The sequence below is a fragment of the Leguminivora glycinivorella genome, chromosome 21, assembly GCF_023078275.1.
Source record: "Leguminivora glycinivorella isolate SPB_JAAS2020 chromosome 21, LegGlyc_1.1, whole genome shotgun sequence".
In the NCBI taxonomy this organism is placed as follows: domain Eukaryota; kingdom Metazoa; phylum Arthropoda; class Insecta; order Lepidoptera; family Tortricidae; genus Leguminivora; species Leguminivora glycinivorella.
This window is the reverse complement of record NC_062991.1, coordinates 3,375,275-3,399,136: the sequence shown is the minus strand read 5'-3', so window position 1 is coordinate 3,399,136 and position 23,862 is coordinate 3,375,275. Positions and strand designations below refer to the sequence as shown.

The 23,862-nt window shown below is 37.0% G+C and overlaps 2 protein-coding genes across 5 annotated transcripts in view; one reads left to right on the top strand and one right to left on the bottom strand.

Moving 5' to 3' along the window:
- The window catches only part of LOC125237376 (chloride channel protein 2), a 129,055-nt gene extending 121,405 nt beyond the window's left edge, over nucleotides 1–7,650 (top strand). For 3 of the 4 annotated variants that reach the window (XM_048144389.1, XM_048144386.1, XM_048144390.1), the window contains exons 19-24: nucleotides 487–616; nucleotides 2,272–2,388; nucleotides 3,612–3,710; nucleotides 6,031–6,117; nucleotides 7,044–7,305; nucleotides 7,492–7,650. In XM_048144389.1, the coding sequence (XP_048000346.1) occupies nucleotides 487–616; nucleotides 2,272–2,388; nucleotides 3,612–3,710; nucleotides 6,031–6,117; nucleotides 7,044–7,205 (595 nt within the window). In that variant the 3' untranslated portion in view covers nucleotides 7,206–7,305; nucleotides 7,492–7,650. Of the gene's footprint in view, nucleotides 1–486; nucleotides 617–2,271; nucleotides 2,389–3,611; nucleotides 3,711–6,030; nucleotides 6,118–7,043; nucleotides 7,312–7,491 lie in introns of those variants that run through there. The other variant, XM_048144387.1, reaches the window with a different exon arrangement.
- A 5,783-nt stretch (nucleotides 7,651–13,433) lies between these two features.
- The window catches only part of LOC125237377 (inhibin beta B chain), a 29,786-nt gene continuing 19,357 nt past the window's right edge, over nucleotides 13,434–23,862 (bottom strand). Inside the window, exons 2-6 of the mRNA XM_048144391.1 lie at nucleotides 17,248–17,354; nucleotides 16,590–16,808; nucleotides 15,448–15,607; nucleotides 14,763–14,878; nucleotides 13,434–13,677 (exon numbers count right to left, since the gene is read on the bottom strand). Of these exons, the coding sequence (XP_048000348.1) occupies nucleotides 13,525–13,677; nucleotides 14,763–14,878; nucleotides 15,448–15,607; nucleotides 16,590–16,808; nucleotides 17,248–17,354 (755 nt within the window). The 3' untranslated portion in view covers nucleotides 13,434–13,524. The remainder of the gene's footprint in view (nucleotides 13,678–14,762; nucleotides 14,879–15,447; nucleotides 15,608–16,589; nucleotides 16,809–17,247; nucleotides 17,355–23,862) is intronic.

Genomic DNA, 23,862 nt, shown 5'->3' with positions numbered 1-23,862 from the left:
GGAGCTCATTCCACAGCCGGCGCGTCCGCGGGAGGAAATTCCTCTGAAACCGCACGGTGCGCGACCATTTAGCTTGCCCATTTAGACGGTACGAGAACTCGTATACGAGTTTTATTACATTAATGGCTGTGCAAAATTGTATGTAACCTCAACAGCCCGCAATGTAACTAAAATCAGACGCGAGTTCGCACTCCGTCCAAATCAGGCCTTAGTGTATAGATCGGATTCTATAAGGCATTTATTTGTATATAAAACACAATTTTTTTCGAACACACGAATTTTTGTTCGATTTCCTTTTCTTTGTCTTTAACTCTTAGCATGCAGATTGTATGTTGCCGTTTAAAAATCATTTTCAATAAATTATGATTTAAATTAAAAAATAATGAAAAAAAAAACACAAATAGGACTCGAACTTTTTGGAACGTCTAAATTCTGGGTTTCTGCTAGATATTTTTTTTCATTATAAACATTTAATAATGTTCACAGAATCCGTGCCGCTTTTGAAGCTATCTTCAAGCGATCTACGCTTCTTCAAGATGTGGAAGGTGGTTTAGAAGGCGGCCAGCTCTCTCCAGGACTAGCCAGGAGTCCCAGCATCAACAAGAAAGTACAACTGGTACGTAATATCTTTAGCTGAATGCAGAAACGCTCACGATAATATCTCTTTCGTAAGCTATCTATCTTTATCGCTCTTGCGTATTGGCGCGACAGAGCCAGCCTATCGGCCCAGCCACGACATTGGTCTAAGCGTGACAGCGGTGAGCGGCAGCCATAAGTGCGAATGAAAAGTCCCATCGCTGTGTCTCGCTCCAATGTATGGCTGCCGCTCACCGCTGCCGCGCTTAGACCAATATCGTGGCTGAGCCGTAACTTTCTGCGGCGTTTCGGTGGCGTCGCAGAAATGCCATTCGGCTACGGGACCTGACTAAAAATATGACTACGCGCCATGTTGCATAATTTCATTAGAGCTATTTTGTATTTAAAACAATATCTGGGCGACCGAGCTTCACTCGGTTCTATTTTAATATATCACGTCTTTAGATAAAAAAAACTCTTATAAATACAAAAACAAAAAAAAAGACAAAACAAAAACTTAATTTCTGGCCGGGATTCGAAACCCTGACACCTACGATCTATCTGCGTACTTTAGACCGACCTCGTACGACTGAGCTAAGCGGAATCGATGCGCGCGCGGCGAAACTAACGACCATATTTTACGTTTACTAACGCGAAAGAAAAACTCATGAAAACTCGAAAATTCGCGTTTTCCGGGATCTAAGGCTACGCTAGATCGACTTTTCACCCCCGAAAACCCCCACATAACAAATTTCAGCGAAATCGTTAGAGCGGTTTCCGAGATCGTCGGTATAAATAAATAAATAAATAAATATACAAGAATTGCTCGTTTAAAAGTATAAGATAAATGAAACTCCAGTTTTAGATTTTAAAAATACTAGTTCTATGTACTAATTTTTTTTAAAGACCATTTGTTTCTTTCTTAAATAAATAAAACAAAAACTATTTTCTTCAACTTCCTTAATGAGGAGCCACCCTGAAAGGTTATGACCACACTACCTTAAGACGACTTTTGCACAGATAAAGAATAAGACTGCTGGATTAGTTGTCAGAGCGGACCTCAGGCTCCCATGAGCCTCTCGTGAGAGCGAGAAGATATTTTTTCTCCCTCTCACATATGAAATAACGTTAACCTATTAATAGTGACAGGTTGTGTTGTGAATGACAGTGACATACCTACGCCACACCTCAGACACTGGCGATCAAATATATTATTGAAAGAGGCGCATTCCTAGCACCCAGTCTTAGCTCGTGTAGGTGAACGCGTGCTATGCTTGTATGAGTGAAATATGACAGGTCGACTGTTCGTGTTTTTGACCGGCGGTAACTGTGAGGTAACCGAGAGGGGGTGGGCGGCACTTTCAGCGGGGAGCGGGAGTGGCCATACTGTACGATAGTACTCTTTATTATACTGTGCCTACGCACTTGCACAGGCGCCTCCTGGCGGGATAAAATCGTCACTACTTTGAAAAAATCTCGTATCTCACGTTGCTCCTCAAAGTTAAAACGCAGTAAGTCTATATGCATTCCATACATACTTACTACAATTTTCTTTTCATTGACAGACGAAGATACAAGTTGTTTTTAAAGTAGTGACGAAATGTCAGTGTGCCTCCTCATTAACGAAATATACTTAATATAAAATATTCACACAATGAAGATATTGGCTTAATTTAATAATTTTGTTACTTTTAGCCCCGTGAACGAGTGTGTGACATGTCTCCCGAAGACCAGAAGGCGTGGGAACAACTAGAGATGGGGAAGGAGATAGACTTCGACCGCATGCTTCAAATTGCTCGTAAGAGAGATATGGTAAGTGTCACTTTTGACCCCACGGACATGTTACTTTTAACCCGATTAATCTGTTCATTACTTATAACCGTCGTTAATATATGGAAACAACTGAATATGTGCAAATAAATAGTTTTAAACACCGCGTAGTAACTAGGCATTTACAATAGGCTAGTTTCCTATACTTAAAATAAAAATATTTTATGCAGTGAACGAAATAAAGCACCATATAATTAGAAGAAATATATGGACAGTAGTTATGTTCAAACATAATTTATATTTAGTAAGTCAAAGAGAAAGATATAAAGTAAATGAATTGACCGTGACGTCACTCCTCAGTATTTCAGAGTAATAGGCTACTTGCCTCCTAGTCAAATCAGCTTGTTTTTAAGAACTGTCAAAACGAATTTGAACGACTTGCTAATATGGAATTAATATGAAATCGAATTGAGTGACGTCACGGTCAATTCAATTACTTTATATATTTCTATCTGACTTATTAAATAGAAATTGGACTTAAAAATAGTTTCTGTCCAGGTTTTTCTTATAATTATCTGATGCTTTATTTCGTGCATGGTATAAAATATTTTATTTTTCACTACAGTCAAGGTCCCTATTTTATATTAGAAAATCTTAGTAAATGTACAGCGTTTGCTTAAGCTGCTTATTACATGTAAAAAAGCTCTGATGTACAGCCCCAACCTTGTACTGAACAGATCCTGATTGTCTTGGATACGACATTCTCCAGGTACTGCCCGCTTCTCGATTTCTCGGGAAATCCCGGGGATTTCGTGGTGGCGAAGTTCCAGTCCCACTTAGATTACAAATTACAAATCATTTATTCAGCAAATAGGCCACAGGGGCACTTTTACACGTCAATTTACAAGTTGAACTGAAATTACATTTAGAGATTAGAACCGGGAAATGAAATTCCTGGAACCGGCACTGGTTCTTCATGCTCTAGTCTCCCCCCTCTAGCACAGCTTGCCTTGTCGCGCGTGAGTCCATACTTGAAGTCGCGCTTGATCTATGAACTCGCGCGCGACAAGGCAAGTTGTGCTCATGTTTTCTAAGTCGTTCCCTCAATGCTGAGGATCGTGACATCATGTCATTCTGTTGAAGACTAGGTCCCTCCATAGGCGTCTGTTCCTCGCCAAGCGCATGGCCTCGTGCAGTTTTAATCGCAGCAGTAATTTGAATTTTATCATGTTTTATACTGTATTCATTTACCTATTTCTTTACAGCAATTGGACGAAACGGATTATGAGGACGAAACTAGTCTCTACACATGCCATATCGACCCTGCGCCCTTCCAGCTAGTCGAGAGGACCTCCTTGCTCAAGGTACATTACTCATTTTATAAATCTCGTTCAATCAAACATTGAATAATACGGATGTGCTCACGGTAACGGCCCAGCCACGACCTTGGTCTAAGCGCGACAGCGGTGAGCGGCTGCCATACGTGTGAATGAAAAGTCCCATCGCTGTGTCTCTCTCCAATGTATGGCTGCCGCTCACCGCTGTCGCGCTTAGACCAATGTCGTAGCTGAGCCGTAAGGGTCGCCCCAAAAAAAAATCGACGCGGAATCCGCTTTCGTCGACAAAAAAATAGCTCGTTAGTATAAACAAGCACGTGAGGAACGGAACTCTTCTCTTGGGTCTATGGTTCTAGACTTTACAGAACGATGTGAATGTCAACCGAACTCATTTTTTTTTTATACTACGTCGGTGGCAAACAAGCATACGGTCCGCCTGATGGAAAGCGGTCACCGTAACCTATGGACGCCTGCAACTCAGAGTGTCACATGCGCGTTGCCACCCCATTAGAAACTTGTACATTCCCCTTTGCTGTGTTAAGTATAAGTACACAACAAAAAGGAGTGTACAAGTTCAAAGGATATGCCGACGACTCAACTCAACTCAATAGACGGAACAAATTAGTTCCGTAAGTCCTCCCGTCGTCAGCACCCCGCACCCTCGTTGAGCTCTGGCAGCCTTACTCACCGGCAGGAACACAACACTATGAGTAGGGTCTAGTGCTATTTGGCTGCGGTCTTCTGTAAGGCAATTGTTTTTCATACACAGTTGTCATGTAGCTTGTTACAAAATGATATTGAATAAATATAGTTAATTAAATAATTACTAGTTTCAATATATAACAATGCATATGGACGAGTAACCGCCTTCATACTAGCGAGCGATTTTTGGCCCTCTAGAGCCGATTGTGTATCAATGGGTTTGGAAAAACTAGGGTTGCAAATAGAAAAAAAACCAAATGTTTTTTTTTTCAGAATTATGAAAAAAAAAACATGAAAAAAAACCAAGCACCATGGTTTTTTTTCTAAATATGGTATTTTTTCAGATGATCAAATAATACGACAATAACGGTTTTTCGTGATTTGTAACGTTTCAATAACAATAAAGTATATTTTAATTCGATAAACATTCAGTATGCAAACGTTTATTGGGGAATCCCCGATGCGGCGTGGAGCGTGGAGAGGCGGTGGTGTTGCCAACAGTAAATAGCGACAACTACTAACTACAGATTGTGTAAAAGTTGGTTTTATAAAACCAGAAATTAAAGTTATTAAATTAAATTCGTTTAATAGTTAACATAAAGTCTAAAAAACCGTATAAAAGTATTAACTGTTTTGAAATATTTGAAATTTCACCCTTTAGAAAAAAAACATACTCCAGAAAAAAATTTTCTTTCACGGTTTTTTTTCATGTTTTTTTTCAAGCCAGAAAAAAAACCGTTTTTTGCAACCCTAGGAAAAACCCTACATCGCGTATACTATATACATGTTTCGAGTCATTTTGGAGACCCATCATCAGGCACGGAGGGTCTCCACTCCAAATGATTCCAAATATGTCGCTCGAAACAAGCAACACAAAAGTTTAACGTCTCGTTCAATCCTTAGAAATTAAACTACGATTTTTTCAACTTTGTATTTATATTTTGACGCATAGGCAATTATCTCTTTTTAGTAGTTCCTTAGAAAGCTACTAAAATAGGAGCTTATTATCCAATGGAATACGTAATATCTTCATTAGTTATGTACTTTGTTTATTCGGTAAATATTCGGCAATGCAACCGAACTATTCGGCCGAATACGAACATTGAAAATCTTGCCGAATATGCCGAATACCGAATATTTACCGAATATTCGGCCCATCTCTACTTAGAAATTGTGAATCGCGATTCAGAGGGTAATGAAAAGCGTGATTGAGAATGAAATAATCAAACTTTTCACGACTCAGATCGGCATACGTCAAAAAATTCTGTCACGTTTGGTTTTGGAGTACCTTTATAAGAAAAGCTGTATTAATTAAGACTGCGTCAAGAGGGACTTGGCAGCCTTTAAAATCGACTACCAAAACTGGGAGAAGCTTGCGGAGTGGCTAAAGTGCGTTAGAGATGGTCGCAAGTTCGTCGATGAGACCTGGTTTGCGTCACTTGCTGACAAGAGGGAAAGAAGACACCATTGCGGAACGTCGCAATCGGTTGCAAGCTTCCCTTGTCAGCTATGTGGTAAAATATGTCGCTGTCGCATAGGTCTCTTTAGTCATCAAAAGCGATGTCTCTCGGACATTGCACCATAAATCGTCTGAAATAGACGCTAAGGCCAGTAGTAGTAGTATAATTAATGTATTGAATTTCAGGTCCACTCACTGTTTTCGACGTTGGGAGTGAGCAGAGCCTACGTCACAGCCATAGGCAGGCTTATAGGCGTCGTCTCGCTACAAGAGGTAAATTACCTTTATATTCCCTCATGCATATTATATTTTTCATTGCTCAAGAATCGGTTCAGAAGTTACTTTTATAACCCCCGACGCAAAAACGACGGGGTGTTATAAGTTTGACGTGTGTCTGTCTGTCTGTTTGTTTGTATGTCTGTCTGTGTGTGTGTCTATCTGTGGCATCGTAGCTCCCGAACGGATGAACCGATTTAGATTTCGTTTTTTTTTGTCTGATCGCTGAGTTAGTCGGGAGTGTTATGTTTCATGAAAATCGGTCTACTAAGTATGTCGCGGTCGGGGGTTTTTTCAAAATTTTAATTTTATGGTTATTTTTACAAAAGACATTGTTACAATATTATATCTACCTATCTATAAAACTCCCGTGAGACTCATACATATTTAAAAATATTTTAAGCGGGTTACTCACGTACGTGAGTAAGCTTAAAATATTTTTAAATATCTACCTATCTATCTATAGCCTTTAAAGCGCCCGTCTTCGGACATAGGCCTCCTCTCCATTCCTCCACGTTTTTCGGTCCATTGCCATCCGCATCCAGTTATCGCCAGCTAGTTGGCAGATGTGATCTCTCTTAAATTAGTGTGAAAATAAAATAGTGGAAAAATTACCTCGAGATTTGAACATGCCTTGACTTCAAGTCATACTTAAAGCAGTATTTTTGCCATTTCAAATTGATTCTGAGTTTCTGTTTACTAAAAAACTATTTGTGTAAGAATAAATAATAAAAATGTTTATTTCAAAAAATAAGTTTTACCTTTTATTTATTTACATTATTTTTTGCAGCTCTACGCTGAAGAAACAATAATGACTAAAAATTATTTAAGACGTAACCAGACTTAACAAGGGTAACACGGTTAATCACAGTATAGTTCAGTAAGAATATGTCAATAATAATTATTTATTTACTATTTTGCAGCTCCGTAAAGCCATAGAAGACGTAAACTCCGGAGTCCTAACACTGGCTACCCGCCCCGCGCCCCCCACCACTCCTCCCCCCGCCATGGTCCGCGCGGGAAGCGAACCCGCGCCCCCCAGCGACAGTGAGACGGCCAAACTCACCACTCAGGACACCAAGTGAGAAACTATCTAATAAAACTAGTGAGAAAGTTTCAATACTAGCATCTGTTGCCAAACCAGAATAAATTGAGGTTATGTGAAATTGACAGCAGACGGTTATAGTAGCGTTTTTTTTTTTATTATTATAAATGGGCTTACTCTTGGCCACAGACTAGCCAAAGGCAAAGACGTGGCCTACGATGGAGTGAGCTCGCCCAGAAGATGCCTGAAATAAAACTGCAAAAAAAACGGTTCAGTATTAACCGAGTGCTAAAGAACTAATAAAGGATTTGGGCATACTACGCATCGTACCTTCGTTTGTTAGCGACATCTAGTAAACACTATCATAACTACACTATTGAGGACTACAATGTCACAGTATAATAAAGAGTAATTGTTCAGTATGGCCACTGCCGCTCCCCGCTGAAAGTGCCGCCCACCCCCTCTCGGTTACCTCACAGTTACCGCATGTCAATAACGCAGACAGTCGACCTGTCATATTTCACTCATACAAGCATAGTACGCGTTCACCTACACGAGCTTAGACTGTGTGCTAGGAACGCGCCTCTCATGTATTTGATCGCCAGTGTCCGAGGTGTGACAATGTTCAAAGATGTTTCGGGGGTACGTTTTTCTTAGATTTTATTTATCTTATAGGGAGTGATATAGAATTATACAGTGGTAGGGGACCCTGCTGTCATTTCACAGTTTACAAAAATTGGTGATCGATGATGATCACACAAATATCCAGGTTAATGACAACAGATAAATAAATAAATATAATAAATAGCTTGTAATATTTATTCATAACTATAGCAATGTTGTGGCTTATTCCGATTTCATTATACAATGTCCATTTTGTGGTTTTGATATTCATATTTATTGAATAATTCACCAAATGCGATTTTCTTTTTTAAACCCTTTTATTTTATGACTTACAGTATTTTTTAATTAAACTCTCTTGATTTTTCTTGTATGTAGCACAAAGTAAGTCTTCCGGTGCGCATAAATTGTGACAAATGTATCTATCCCATTTTTTTTATATTTTCCATATATTTCAATGAAGTAAATATATCAGAAGAAATATTTGGCTGAATAAAACTATATTTATGCCTCCGGAAAAATTTCAAAATACGTACCGTAATCTACTATGAAGTAATCTGAAATATTTTTTTTTATGTGTAGAAAATAGAAATTTCAGTTTTTTTTTTTTTTTTAATTTTTTGTGTGTTTACACATAAAAAAAATAGAAATTTCAGATTTCTGAATTTTTTTGTTTTGTTTCCGACTCATAAAAAATAGTTTTCTTATTTTTTAATGTTTTATACAAACCACAACTTGCGCATACTGTAATATAGGCACTAGTCCCACCAGAAGCCAGTAAGCAATGAGCAACGGCAACCTTCAAATCAAGAGTGAACACGAACAGGCATCTTCTGGGCGAGCTCACGCCATCGTAGGCCACGTCTTTGCCTTTGGCTAGTCTGTGGTCAAGAGTAAGCCCATTTATATAAAAAAAAAGCTATCGGCAAGATTTTAGTTCATCGCTCGGCGACGAACTATAACTCGCTCTCGCTATCATCGTGTCTCTTTTATTCACACGGGAGCTACTATAATCTGTCAAACAAGTCTGTCAGTAAATAAGAACAAAGAAAACTATAGGTATCTTTTTCTCTAGCACCCTAAAGAAAAGGATGCATATAGTTTTTTTTATTTTTATTTACTGACAGATTTGTTTGACAGAGTTTGTTCGTATTTAACGCCGATAGCTCGTCGCTTACTCTGGTGGAACCAGTGGCATTTAAAACTGAAAACCACCTTCAGTATTATAAGATTTAGGCATAATTTAACGCTTTATCACTGCTTGGACAGTAATACATAATATGTAATATTTTGCTAGAAGAAGCCATTTTTTAGTCAAAAAAAGTTGTACAATAAGTTGCACGTAAAATAATGATCTAGTCAATTTTACACATTACAAAAAAAGTTAAAATGTATTCTTATAAGAAAATAAACCTATTCCGTAGAAAAACTAAGGGCCAGTTGCATCAACCACATTAACGGACACATCATCGTCACGCAGCAGATAAGGTTTATGGAACTTCCCATACAATAAAATTTAACGAATGCTTTAACTGTGACAGACGGTTTGGTGCAAACGGCCCTAAAAGAAAAGTTAAAAAAACCGCGTATTTATTTATTGAATAAGTTAAAAGTCCAGCAGTTATTTTTTATATTAGTTTATTTATGACCAATAATTTTATTTTATTTTTGATATTTTGAATGTGTTGAATGAAAAATGGTGCTTTTGGAATTGACGTATACGAGTATACAGTTTAATTTATTTTAGTCTTATTTATATTTAACTATATATTTCTATGAAATTTAGATAGGTATAAAAAGACGTTTAAGTTTGTTAGACAACTTTATACGTACAATTACTATAGTTTAGATGGATGTAAATATTTTATTATTTTTTGTGAAATTATCCGTTAATTATTTAATGAGCTATATACAGAATGCTTCAGTTACATAAATTTTATAAAAAATACTTATGACTATTGAAGCATACTGTAGTTTTTTTTTTCAAATATCAAGGCTTGTGATTTTAAATCATTCCAAAAAAATATTCGCAGCATTTAAATATGTAAGTTTAGTGAAACTAGACTATAATTTAAAATTTAAAAAAATAGGTGCCATCTTTCGGGCACTTTTCAATTTATTTTTGCAGCAATTTATCACTATTTTGTGTAATTTTTACTGGAAATAATCATAATTGCTGCTTAAATAATTGTTATTAAAATAATTGCCCCCGATGTTTGTGATTTTACAGAGTGGGGCCTGTAACAAAGGCGAAGAATTGAACTGTAGGCTATTCTCCTTATACTGATCAACATTTGAGTGACTTTTCAATTCTTCGCCTTTGTTACAGGCCCCACATTTTATATGAAATTATTATATATAATATTGGGCTCAAAGTTGAGTGGTATTTTAACCACAAAATTTTTAAGTAAAAAATCATCCTGCAATTCGCATTTTCCCAAAAGTTTTTGCGGGTAAAAGGTTAAATTTTAACTTACACACAAATAATTTCAGTAAGTTACGAATATAAATACTATACTTCCGTCCAATATCGAGACGGCCATATTTTGTAAGTCACTGAGAAAAAACGGAACCTTAAAAAACGATATTGTGATACCTGTTTTAGATTATATTTTGCGCTGATTACTAATAAATATGTTGCGTAATAAATGTTGTAAAATTATCATGTCTGGAGCAAATCCTTATTTGTATTTGTTTAAATAAATATTCCTTGAGTGATTGCATAAATACGCTTGCTTTTACAATTTTATTATATCGCCCGCAGGGCTCTGTCAGTGTGATCTGTTGCTTTTTGAATACACGATGTTTTGTGACGTTTTTATTGTTGTTTTATTTTTAACCTTTTAGACGGTTACATGGTACTTCGGTTGAGTTGAATAGAGCCAAAATCCTTTTCAGAAAAAAAAATAGTTTGATTCCGTCAGAATCAAGTCAGAATGCTTGTCACTCGTACACAGAAAAAGTTAAATTCTTAAAAACTCAGTATTTTGTGATAGATAACAACCTTTTAATTATAATTACAGTATTGGTGAGATAAGCGAATCTGTAAAGCAAAATTCTATCTAAATTATTATTATACATATCAACTTTAACTGACCGCTTGCTTCTAAATTGTATTTTTTCTCCGACCGATCGGCTCAGTCGGAAGTGACCCTGCCTGCTGAGCCGCGGTCCTGGGTTCGAATCCCGGTAAGGGCATTTATTTGTGTGATGAGCACAGATATTTGTTTCTGAGTCATGGATATTTTTTATGTATGTATATATGTTGCAGGGAAATGGCCAAAACAGAGATTTGATCGAATCTCTAAGGGATATGATCAAATCACGCAGGATGTCAAAATGGCGAATCCATTTCATCATTTCTCTAGAAAATTTCAGTTTTGACATCCTGCGTGATTTGATAATATCCCTTAGAGATTTGATCAAATCTCTTTTTTGGCCATTTCCCTGCGACATATATAAGTATGTATTTATCTATTTAAGTATGTATATCGTCGCTTAGCAACCATAGTAGAAGCTTTGCTTAGTTTGGGGCTAAGTTGATCTGTGTAAGGTGTCCCCAATATTTATTATTTCTGTAACTCGATTGAGCTGTCGCGAAATTAAGGTATTTAAATAAATAAAACAAATAATTATAATTCTATGTTTTTACTCTTAATTTAGAAATTTATCTTATTTCTATAATACTTAGACACCGTATCAAAAACATGATTCTACAACGTTCAAATCTACCTTAAGTACATTTTGTGTGTGAATTTAATCAGATCAGTGTCTTTATACTAAATCAATATTTACATAATGTTTTCAAATGTACGATTGTCTAAAGCATTTTAAATTTTTATCTAAAACAATGAAAAACTTAAAAAATATATATCTCAAACGTTCTAAAACTGTTCATTTTCAAAATCAGTTAGCGCCACTCGGCTTAGCAGGGCAGTATTTTTGTTTATCAGTTTTTTTTTCTTGGTTTGCTTTTTACCACCAACAAAATATATTAAAACTATAGGAACAATATTTACAATAAATTTAAACACTTACGTAACAGTATTTGATAATTTATCATACTTACAGTTACAATATAACTTTTATTTTAGTCATACATTTTAATATGTTTTTTTGGAAATGTAGCGTGACATCTTCATAATTGATGTGTAAAATAAAATTCCTGTAAATATATTTATTTTTATTATTTAATAATAACTGTGCTACATTTTCCAAACAGCATATTAAAATTTTTCACAAACGCGCAGCTATGAAATCGTACAAAAATATTTATAAAAAATATAAATGCACCGTAATATATATAAAAATAACTCTACAATATATTTGAATATTTCCTTTCAAGGACGAGAATAAAAATTACGAACTTCTTACATATAAAATTAAATTTCAGCACTAATATTGATTGAGTAGCAAAAAACAATTGGAAATAGGTACCATTCATTTTAGTGCCTACTTTACTACGGTTTCATAGCTGCTTCGTAAAAAAATACCCACATGGGCAAAATCATCACAAACATATTTAAAATCTTAAATAATAATGCACATAATAGTATTATTTAAATATTTGATCCTTAGAGACCATATACATGGAGTTTATCGAAGTGGTACCTGCCACAGTTCAAACATACCTCGCACATACGTTCATCATTGTCATATGTCATATCACATTACGCTTAAGTAGTTATTGTAGAAATCTCTCAAAATGCTTGCGCTCATCTTCTTTCTAATATATTAACGATAATATACAAATAATTTTCTCAAGTACAAGCGGCATTTTTACACAATACTTGTTTTTGAAAAAAAAATCTCTAAAAAAACACTTCAAAAAAGATTAACCGTGTATCTTACAACAAAAAAATACAAGTAACGATTAAAATTAATATCAATTTTAACTTGCTTGGAACATCAATTTTAGCAACAATTACAGATACGGTGACATGGATAGAAATAAATATTGATAGGATTCTTAAAACGATTTAATATTTCTAGATAACTTGCTGTCATAAAAAGTCATACTAAAGTAAAATTGGAACGATTTTGACAGCCCAGCTGCACCGCCAGGTGATATTATAGCCCTCAAATCTTTATAAAAATATGACGTTTACTTCGTGCACAGACAGGCTATCAAAATCGTTTTCACTTTAGTTTTATTTTACTCTATTCTTAATTGAGAATTCATCTAAATGCATTACGTAACGTGGATTCTCTTGTTATTTCCAAATTTATACCATTATCAAATATTACGACGCAACGCAAGGTTTTTAAATTCCTAAATTGCGTTAGACATAATTGGCTTGCATTCATTGCAACTAGATTTGACACCAAAAATCACCTACTGGCCAACAAACAACTAGCTGCGTTATTGTATGGAGAAATTATCGATGAATAATATCTCCATGCAGTTTTGCAGCACAATGTACCTCAGCAGTTCTCAAAAAGTTTGTATGTACAATAATTAATGAAAAAGATAAATTTGTTTTTTTTAATTCCCATTTTGTTACCAAGATTTTTTTGATGAATTGAAATTTTAGTAAGTTTTATCTCGTCATTAAGATTCTCTAGTAGGTATATATTTTACGAAAGTCGACTTATATTACTAAATATTGGTAACAAAATAGGATCAATTAAAATTTGCTGACGTGGCTATGCACCAACTTTTTGAGAACTGCTGACCTACTGTCTCCCTTACGGGTCTTTACGAAGTTCTAAGACTCAAGACTATGATGTACTTATCATCACATGCACCCACAAGTTTCGACCACCATATTAGGCAAGGTTTTCTGCGTCACAGTGTTATTGGAGTCCATATACAGAAGCTGTAGAGAGCTGAACGTGGTTGGTGCGCAGCAAGGCTTGAACTCTGGCTTGCCCACAGTGTAGAAATATTTCTGGAAATAAAGGGGCAGTTAGTTTAGGTTTAACCTTTTCACCATGAATAGCGACATCTGTTGGGAGAATTGGTAAACGAACATTGGACCTGAACTTTGCTTTATCTGTTTTTTAGAGGTTAAATGCTGGGTGGAAAGATAAGTGAGGCCCTGGGAAACTAAAAGCGAGTTTTAGAAAATCTTTGAATGCAGTTATGTTTCTTTTTAAAAATAAAGGAATCTTTAAGTAAAATGAACCAGCTTACAAGATTTAAGGTAGGTAGTTTCTCTCCAAGGCCCGACTTATCATTCCATATTGTATATCCACATTAGGAAAGTATTTCGTAGAATCGCATTCTCGAAATTTCCATTTCATCCGTAACTATCTACTGCTTATCAAAGTATCTACTAATTAAGTATTAATTAAAGAGTTAGTTCTATTGGCTCTTATACCTAGCTTAGAGACAGATGAGCCCGGTATCGAGAAGATGGCATGTGGCATTTATTTCTGAGAAGACTGAAATAGGGCAAAACCTGTTTTTGTATGCGTAACAGGTTTTTTTTTCATGTTTTGAGTGAATGTTACGTCAGTTCTACTCAGAAATCTCAGAATCACAAGCACTTTCTATCTCGGGAGGAGTATCCCAGAAATCCCAGAATGTCCATACCTACATATTTTTTACTTTCCTCTTTTGTTACCCCATACAAACTATATGGAACATGGTAGGTGACACAGTAGGAAAAAAATGTATGGGACACTTTTTTAACCATATTAGGATTGAAAAAGCTAGTGATTCTGAGTAGATTTTTTTATGCGATAGGAGGTAAAAAAGCAGAGGTGGCCTGATGGTAAGCGATCACTGCTGCCCATGGACACCCGAAACACCATAAAATTTATCAAAATATCACACATAAACAAAAGTTGATAAAAAAGTAACGCTTTAAATAGTGTGAAGATAGTGTTCACCATATGTATTTATCTATTTAAGTATGTATATCGTCGCTTGGCACCCATAGTAAAAGCTTTGCTTAGTTTCTAAGTTTCACCAATATTTATTTATTTATATAGTATGGACGTCACTTAAGAACTGTATAATAATACTTACTCTAATTATATTATTGTGGTAGCTCCCCGTTTGCGTGACAGCGGAGATGGGCGCGCAGTTCCCCTTGCAGAAATACGCGTGGTAGCCCGCTGGCTTGATTATCCAGTCTGCCCAACCTGGAATTACAAATTGTAAATTACAAACTCATGTTACACACGCATTTGTGCACACAGTCACATTTACAAGTTTCATGCGGGTTTTGTTAGTGGTTGTCAATTAATTGAATTCGTGATGCGGGTATAGCTTTCGAGTTAGCATTGGTCTGCAATAAATGATTTTTTTGCATTTTAGGTTTAATAATTGCAAGATCATATTTTTGAGGAGTCCTCTATACTCAAATTGTAATATTGACAGCAATTTAGTTGCTTCAAAAGCCTGAAACACCGGGAGAACGTTGCCAGGCTTTAAGACGAATGATCGGTTCGGACAAATCGCCAACAGTTAATCTTTGTTCCACTGTTTAGCTGGGCGAGGTAGAAAAGTTTCTAAAGAAAAATGCAGTTGCGGATTGCCATTACTGCCAAACGTCAATGTGGTGTGAAGATGGAAATGTTGTCTCGTAGGGCGATGGAAGAATCTGTGCGGAAAGAGAAGAATCGTGCAATGTATCTCATGGGCATGCATGAGCTCTCTTTTCCTTCCGCACAAATTAAATCAAACCATTCCTCGGTCAAGTTTAACTTACCTATAGTTTTAAAGTCGACATAGAGCGGTTCTCTGCAGCAGTCTGTGGTGCCAGAGCCACACTCTAGTGCGCGGTTTCTTCTTCTTTTTCCGGCATACTTCGTGTATAGCACGAGGAAGGGACGCCGCTTCTCGTGGAAGGAGAGAGGAGACCGGCGAAGCTGTGGACAAAAGTAACTTTACATTAGAATAGAATAAGAATAAACATTTATTCGTGAACACAGGCAAGACAAAGTACACATAATAACAACAAGACAGAAAGTAATGAAGTGCCACGAAATGGCCTCATTTCAGCGTGTTGCTGGTGACTTCCAGCGCTGATCTTCCGATGAGACTATCAAGTGAGAAAGATTTACGGAGGGTAACAGACAGAAAAAATTCAATACACGTACAAGAAAAGTGGTTTCTCATTAGAAGCCTCAATACGAGAGGACATTTTTGTAAATTTCAGAGTGCTGGTAAGTCCAAAAGTAAATTATCTTATTTCATTACAGCTTTAAGGTATTTGTCAGCTAATTGCCCATCAAAAAAGTTTTAATTGTGCGTTTGGTAATAATTTATAAATCCACATGGTGACGCGATGGTCGTCCTTTTTTGTAAAGTTCACTTACAATACCAAAGGGTCTGGTCTTCTTATTCTGCTCTTGGAAGTGTTAAAACAATTCTTCACTCACTGACCCTGCAAAGAGTTTAGACGCGCAGGATCTTGACAAGCCACATAAAGGTTAAGAAAAAGCTAATCTAGGACTTTTATGTCCAAAGTTCATGTTCTTCTCGCTCTAGGCCAAATAGAATACATAATTATGGTTTGTAAAAGTCAATAATTCTCATCTGACAAGTTCTGGCATGGGTCTGGACTTCTTGATCTACTGTTAGAAGCCTTCTGTCCAGTGTTCAAAAGGTTCTACTCCGTATTCTATACGGATCTTCATAAGCGACTCAGTAAAAGAACTATCCTTACCTGACAAGTTTTGCAAGTCACGTGTAGGGTATCTATCTCTAGTCTCTCCCTCTCTTCTAGCCACACTCTGATCACCCACACTAGCTCCACTCTGACCTGTTGGGTCTTATTGTTGGAAGCCTTCTGTCCAGTGTTCAAAAGGATTCTACTCAGAAACGACTCAGTAAAAGAACTATCCTTACCTGACAAGTTCTGCAAGCCACATGAAGGGTATGTAACCTCTCCCTCTCTTCTAGCCACACTCTGACCGCCCACGCCAGCTCCACCCTGACCCATCCCTCTCCAGTGTCCGTCTCTTTGATGGCGATGGGTCTGGTCTTCTTGAACTGTTGCTGGCTGTCCCAGTGGGCCGCTTCGGAGATCACGAACGTTTGGTTGTACTCGTCTAGTGGATCGGGCTCCTGAGAATGGAGAAAAATTATAATTAGCTATATGAGAACTTGAGGAAAAACATTCACGGAATGACATCTTCACACTATCTGCCTATGTATAAAATTTGACAGCTGAAGTGTCTCACACTTGTCTCACGCGCACTAAGATAATGTCCTTGACATTATTTTAAACAGAATACAACAGTCAAGTAACGAATCTATCAATAAGTACCATTGCAGGACAGTAGATGTCACGAGTATCCCTACAAACATGCTACAAACAGAAAGTCTAGTCAAGAAATTTTTATGAAGAAGTGGTTGTCACAAATGCAGTCTATTTTGAGACTCTTATGAAATCAAAATTCATGCTAGCAGTGGTCGATGGAACTAATTTGAATCCCACAGAAGGTAGCACAAACTTAATTTTCAACTCATCAAAGATACGTTGTATGGAGACAATTTCCCTTACCTTAAAAAACCAGAGCTCGACGACTGTAACCTCCTCCGGCTCCAGATCCGGTGGTAACTCAAACTGCAGACATGTGAACGGGTATCGGCCCGATGTCAGGCACTCGCCTGAAACGAACAAATAAACTAAATTAATTTCAATACAGATTATACACATAAACGGGCTGATGATGGTTGCAGGTGGCTGCTTACATATGCCTTTGCCTTTGGCTAGTCTGTGGTCAAGAGTAAGCCCATTTATAATAAATAAATAAATAATAAAGCGCTTGGCATCTGTTGGCTCGTTAGGTGGACGACATCCGGATAATTGCGGGTCACAACTGGATCAGACTTAGGACCGGGACAATTGGCGTACTAGAAGAGAGGCCTATGCTCAGCAGTGGGCGATAAATCGCTGATATTAAACTATAATAAATCGCTGATATTAAGATTATAGGCATGAGCCTATATTGCCAAAAGGTGTACTTGAAACTGCCCAAGTTTCACTGCCACTCTTAGTAATTACAAGGTTACAAGGTCAGGTCAAGGTAATTCTTTTAATTAAAAGGTTGAAAGGAAACTAAACTGTAAAATTGCAGTGACACTCGGGAAGAAAAGCGGTGATGAAATTCTTAGACCGAACCACACGGGCAAAAAAATAAATTGTTGCTCCCAACAAACGCTCAAGTCTTGGGCAAATAATGAATTACAGCAAATATTTACAAGCAGTTTTAGGCTAATTGGGAGTATTATTAAGTTTAAAAGAGTAATTCCCAAAAGTTTATACATTTACCTACTTAAATCACTTCTTCGATATTGATAAAAAATAGTTAGCCTGTTAAGAGTTCATGATGCTGAGCAAGATCCACTAGGTTTCCCAAAATGTCCCAGGTAGTTTGTATGAAACATTCCTTTTTTGTTACCTGATTGCAATACATTGTCGGTAACAAAAAAGTAAAGTTTCATACAAACTTGGTACCTGGGACATTTAATTAAGAAATCTGATTTATGGATTGAGAACTTTATCCTAAATCATTTTAATTTCATATTCTTTCGAATTAATTACACGTAGATATAAATATATTCTGAATATTAGAAGTCTAGCCCAGAAATTTATCCTTAAATATGTTTCAATTGTAACTTACTTTTACTTAGGGTAAGTAAAGTAAGTAACTAAATATATGTATAAATACTAAGGTATGTGTAATGTGTATTTAGGAAAATTACTATTTACTACAATACAACTGTTTTCCTGTAAAGGCCAGTTCAAATTACAAGGACAATTAGTTACAACATCAATTACTTGTAAATGTTTATGTTTTCATACCGTGTGTTTATTTTTCTTGATAATCATTAAAACAGTTATGTATTAATTGTATATCCTGTTTATTATATAGCGAAAACATATTTTTTACGCGTAAATTGTATCACCTATTTAAAGAATATCAGTAGATATTGTGAGCATAATATTTACGTGTGATAAGTGATGAATGGATACCATTTTAGTTATTCACGTAGAAATATTATGCAATAAGGAAAAGTGATACGCATTTGCAGATTCTAACCCCCTTATTCATAAACGTACTCTAAAGTTATCACGCCGATAAAGTTCGTTTGTCCCTTTCGGAAGTATTGGTGTGATAGAAAAGGACAAACGAACGTTATCGGCTGGATACCTTTAGAGTACGTTTATGAATAAGGGGGCGAGGAGGGGTGGGGGGTTGGGGGCTGGTTTAAATATTTTGAATTAGCATACAGCTTTATATATATATATGCCATAGACGCAACGATCACCGATGAATGCGATCACGGAATGTAGATATAATGGCATAGGATACCACTGCGACTCTGCGTGTACCGCTAAAACAGTATTCACTACATCAGTTATCACATTTAAAACGGTGTGCGTCAATATAAGTACTTAGAAAATAAGTTGAGCGTTTCTTTTTTTATCACTTAATTCAAATGTAATATTTTTGATAACATTTATACTATTTCTCTACTCAGAATCACTAGCTTTTCCAATTCTAATAGGTAAAAAATGCCATACGATTTTTTCTGATTTTCTTACCATTTTCCATACATTTGTACGGGGTAACAAAAGAGGAAAGTAACAAAAATGTATGAAAATTCTGGGACACTTTTTGTCTCCTATTGAGAGAGAAAGTGCTCGTGGTTCTGATTACAATTGATATAAAATTCCCTAAAAATATCGAAATTAAAAAATGGCTAAAACACATTTATAACTTCAACTACAATTATATTTATCTACGCATTTTACCTCTATGACTCGTCCGTAAGCATATAACGACATATGGACAGATATAGTTGACCCTAAGCTAATTGGAGCAAGGAATCACCCCTGAGGCCGCTGATAACGAATACGATACACATTACACATGATAGGTTGTATATAAATCAATAAATAATAAATAAAAATAAAATATTAGGGGGCATCTTACACAGATCAACCTAACTCCAAACCGGGGATGTGAGAACGACACAGAAAACACTCATTTAGGAAGAAAATATTTGTAATCGTCACAAAAATAAATGCCCTTACCGGTTACCCAGAACCATCGGCTTCACAGGCAGGGGACACTATTACTCAGTGGGCCAGACTGTCGTCAGAATGGATAGCTGTTGCTTTGTAGGTCTGTATTAATGCACACTAGCACATTTATCAAGATAGACAGACGCACAAGAAATTGATCTAAAAAAGGAGACCCTTTTTTCCTTTTTGAGGTATGAGTCCCAAAAAAGGTACTTAGGCTACTCGTTCCCGAGATAAAGGGACTGTCAGAAAGAGGGGTAACAAAGTGATCATACTTATCTCCTGTGCAGAAATAAAAGAGTTTTAGGAAATTTGGGAGCTCACGCGTTTCAGGATACTTCTCATTCAGAATTTTCCATTTTGGGGTAATTACGACACCGTAACAGCCAAGTAACAATTTATAAATAAGACGACCGTCCTGGCATACGATAGTATTCTTTATTATACTGTGGTCCTGGCATAGTTGGACCCTGCCTGATTAGCCGATGACCCTGGGTTCGAATCCCCGTAATTTTTAATCCCATTATTTGTGTGATGAACACAGACATGATATACCTATATGTCTATGAGTCATGGATGTTTCCTATATCGTTGTCTGAGTCTAATTTATCTATCCCACAAGCTTTCATGAGCTTACCGTGGGACTCAGTCAATCTGTCTAAGAACGTCCTATAATAGTTTAACGTTTATACTTCGTCATACTTATTCTCATCAGGTGTGAGTAAGTCTTCAGGCCAATTAAAACGAAACTGATAACATCCCGACCATCTGACACAAGTATCGTCGGCCAAAGTCTCATTCTCCACATATCTACAATAAGTATTCTACTGTCGAGAACAGTCAATAATTTACTTATCCAGATTGTATTGGATTCTGTTTTTCCTAGAATTCATTTTGAACTCGGTTCTTTCTAGAAGATAGTACCACTGGTGTTGGTTTTGAAAAAATGTCATGCCTTTTTCACTAGTCTGTTTGAAAAGAGAAAACTAAAAAGTCTTGGTAAGTATGGGGGCCGCATAAGTACATTCTAAGACTCTTTAATTTCTGCGCAGATTTTACCTTAGGTGAGGATTTAAAAAAAAAATCGTCCAGGTAAGTAGGCATTTTAGGTAGGCGTATTACAAGCGCTTATAAACGTCAAAACAGCTCTAAACTTACACCATTGTTCGAGACGATTTATATACCTCCTGAATTGAAGGACTTAAGGAACGGCCAGAAATTTGCCGGGACACCTTTGGTGTCGCAACTATGATAAATTCTTGTTCGCCGCTAACCTTTTTCGTATAAACTCGAAAGTTGACTAACTGGCCATTGATACAAGACACAGACATTACGCATACATGACTGAGTGACATAAAATTCATTAATTATGGATTGAAACCAAATTGAAACTAATATTTCATCCACCAGTGATTGGAAAACTAATTACAAATAAATCATTTCGCTAAGTCAGGTACCTGTCGGCGGAAATTCGGAAACCGTTGAGACGAGGATAAGTCCTCTTTGAGTGCCAATGTCTACTGGATTCATTGTTGGCTCCAATCATTCAGTAACAGTAACAGCGTTGATCGTCGGGCCAGTGGAGGGCCATCGTAAAAGAGCCGGATTACCCATGCGCTGGTTCAGCACAATCATGAAGGTCACACGCGTTGGGCTGCAGGGATCCTTTAGGAAGGCAAATGATCGGCCTGAGTGGAGAGCACTGCAACGTACAGGGACTTATGGTGGGCACTTCAGTCATGACACTCATGACGTTTCGACGAAGAATAAGAACATAACAGTAACTTGCTCAATTACTGGCTTGGCAGGTACAATCAATAGCTCTATGTATAGACATGAATGGGCAGAAACGTTCATAATTTAGATTGTTCGGTATCTAACGCATGGCCGTAAATGTAAACAAATTGTTATCTCCGAAGGCTAGGGTCGTGATGCTTCCTCTATCTAAAGGGTTGGGTTCTAGGAATCTAAGAGTTAATTGTAGGCGTAGTATCAGTCTATACGTGAAATCTGTCGAAATGCCCGTATTCCGTAAAGGGGTAGGCAGAGCATATGAAACTACTCAAGTTTCAGTGCCACTCTTGGCAAAAAGGGGTTGAAAGAAATCCAAATTGTGACATTGCAGTGACAGGTTGCCAGCCTCTCGCCTACGCCACAATTTAACCCATATCCCACAGTCGACTTCTACGACACCCACGGGAAGAAAGGGGGTGGTGAAATTCTTAACCCGTCACCACACGGGGCATACTTCCCACAATAGTCTAAAATCTCTTTATTTAGGAAATCACGCATCCATTCCATGCCCACAATAAACCATTTTTATATTATTTTGGTCCAAAGTTCATCTGCATTCCTTCACACTATCAAGACACTTGAAGTCATCTCATGTTATAAAAACATGAAGCACGTCACCCTTAACTTCTTCGATATAAGGTTCATTATACGCTATGTTGATATATCGTGTTCCAAAGCTCGTTAAAAATTAATTGTTTGATAAGGTGTATAATAATACGTAGTTACTCCGATGTATGTATGTATGACTGTACGTATGTATGTACTCCAATGTATAAAGGCGTTTGTAACTTTATCTGTCACGTAAAGTGTTATCTTTACCTCATGTAATGGGGGTACCAACGTTTTTGCTTCGAATTTCTTCTGAAATACTTGATTAGTGCCTACTCTAACCGGATATAAAACTGGGCACATGTATTCCTATATTTATAGGTAAATTAGACTAGTACCTACTTTTTTTAAGTATTTTATTAGAAACAGGTGATTTGACTACAATCTCAGGTACCTATGTCATTATAAATTGAAATAAATGTGAAATACAAATTTTCAGATATGTAAGTAAAGAAGTATTCGTACATATCAGAAGCTCAGAAGTCCAAACTCGGGTTTGCCAGAGAGCTATGGAGCGCAGCATATTAGGTGTGAAACTAAGGGATCGAATCCGAAACACCACGCTGCGCTCAAAAACTCGGATAATTGATGTAGCTCGAAAAGCGGCCAAGTTAAACTGGGACTGGGCTGGACATGTCTGCCGTATGCCGAAGATAGCCACGGAATGGGAGCCCCATGAGTCGAACAGAGGATCCGGCAGACTTCGCCGGCGATGGCGGGATAACTTGGACTCCTTTTTGACAGACTGGCCAGTTTTAGCTCAAGATCAAGAAGAATGGAGAAAGAAGGGGGAGGCCTTTGCCCAGCAGTGGGACACAATAGGCTCATAATAATATAAGTAAAGCCTCAACAGACCTTGGGCCCGTTTCTCGAAAGGTACAATACAAGCCTTGTATTACAAGTGTGTTTCCATGGCAACCCATACGATTTGACAGTTCGCGCACTTGTAATAAATACAAGGCTTGTACCTTTCGAGAAACGGGCCCCTTGTAGTAGTTAATAGTTATGTTATGCCTACTGAGAAAATTTTATTAAGGGACCAACTGAACAGGAAGTTTGTATGAAACTTTCGTTTTTTGTTACCAGATTTCTATATATTTTCGGTAACAAAAAAGGAAGGTTTCATACAAAGTTCCTGGAAAATATTGGGAAATATAGTAGACCTAGCTCAGCATCATGAATTACCAGCGTAACGAATTTTTGAGAATTGCTCACCACTGGAATCGCGAAACAAAATAAAATACTGCTAAATTATTGTAATTTTCATATTTTATAAATAGATGTCACAGTTTCGTTTTCTTTCAACCCCTAGCTTATTTGCCAAGAGTGGCACTGAAACTTGAGTTGTTTAATGTGCTCTGCCTACTCCTTCATTGGATACAGGCGTGATTGTATGTATGTATGTATGTATGTATGTATGTGTATAAATAGGTGTTCCCGTGTGGTGACGGGTTAAGAATTTCACCACCCCCTTTCTTCCCGTGGTTGTCGTAGAAGACGACTGTGGGATATGGGTTAAATTGTGGCGTAGGCGAGAGGCTGGCAACCTGTCACTGCAATGTCACAGTTTCGTTTTCTGTCAACCCTTATTTGCCAAGACTGAAACTTGAGTAGTTTCATGTGCTCTGCCTACCCCTTCATGGGATACAGGCGTGATTGTATGTATGTATAAATGCGTAC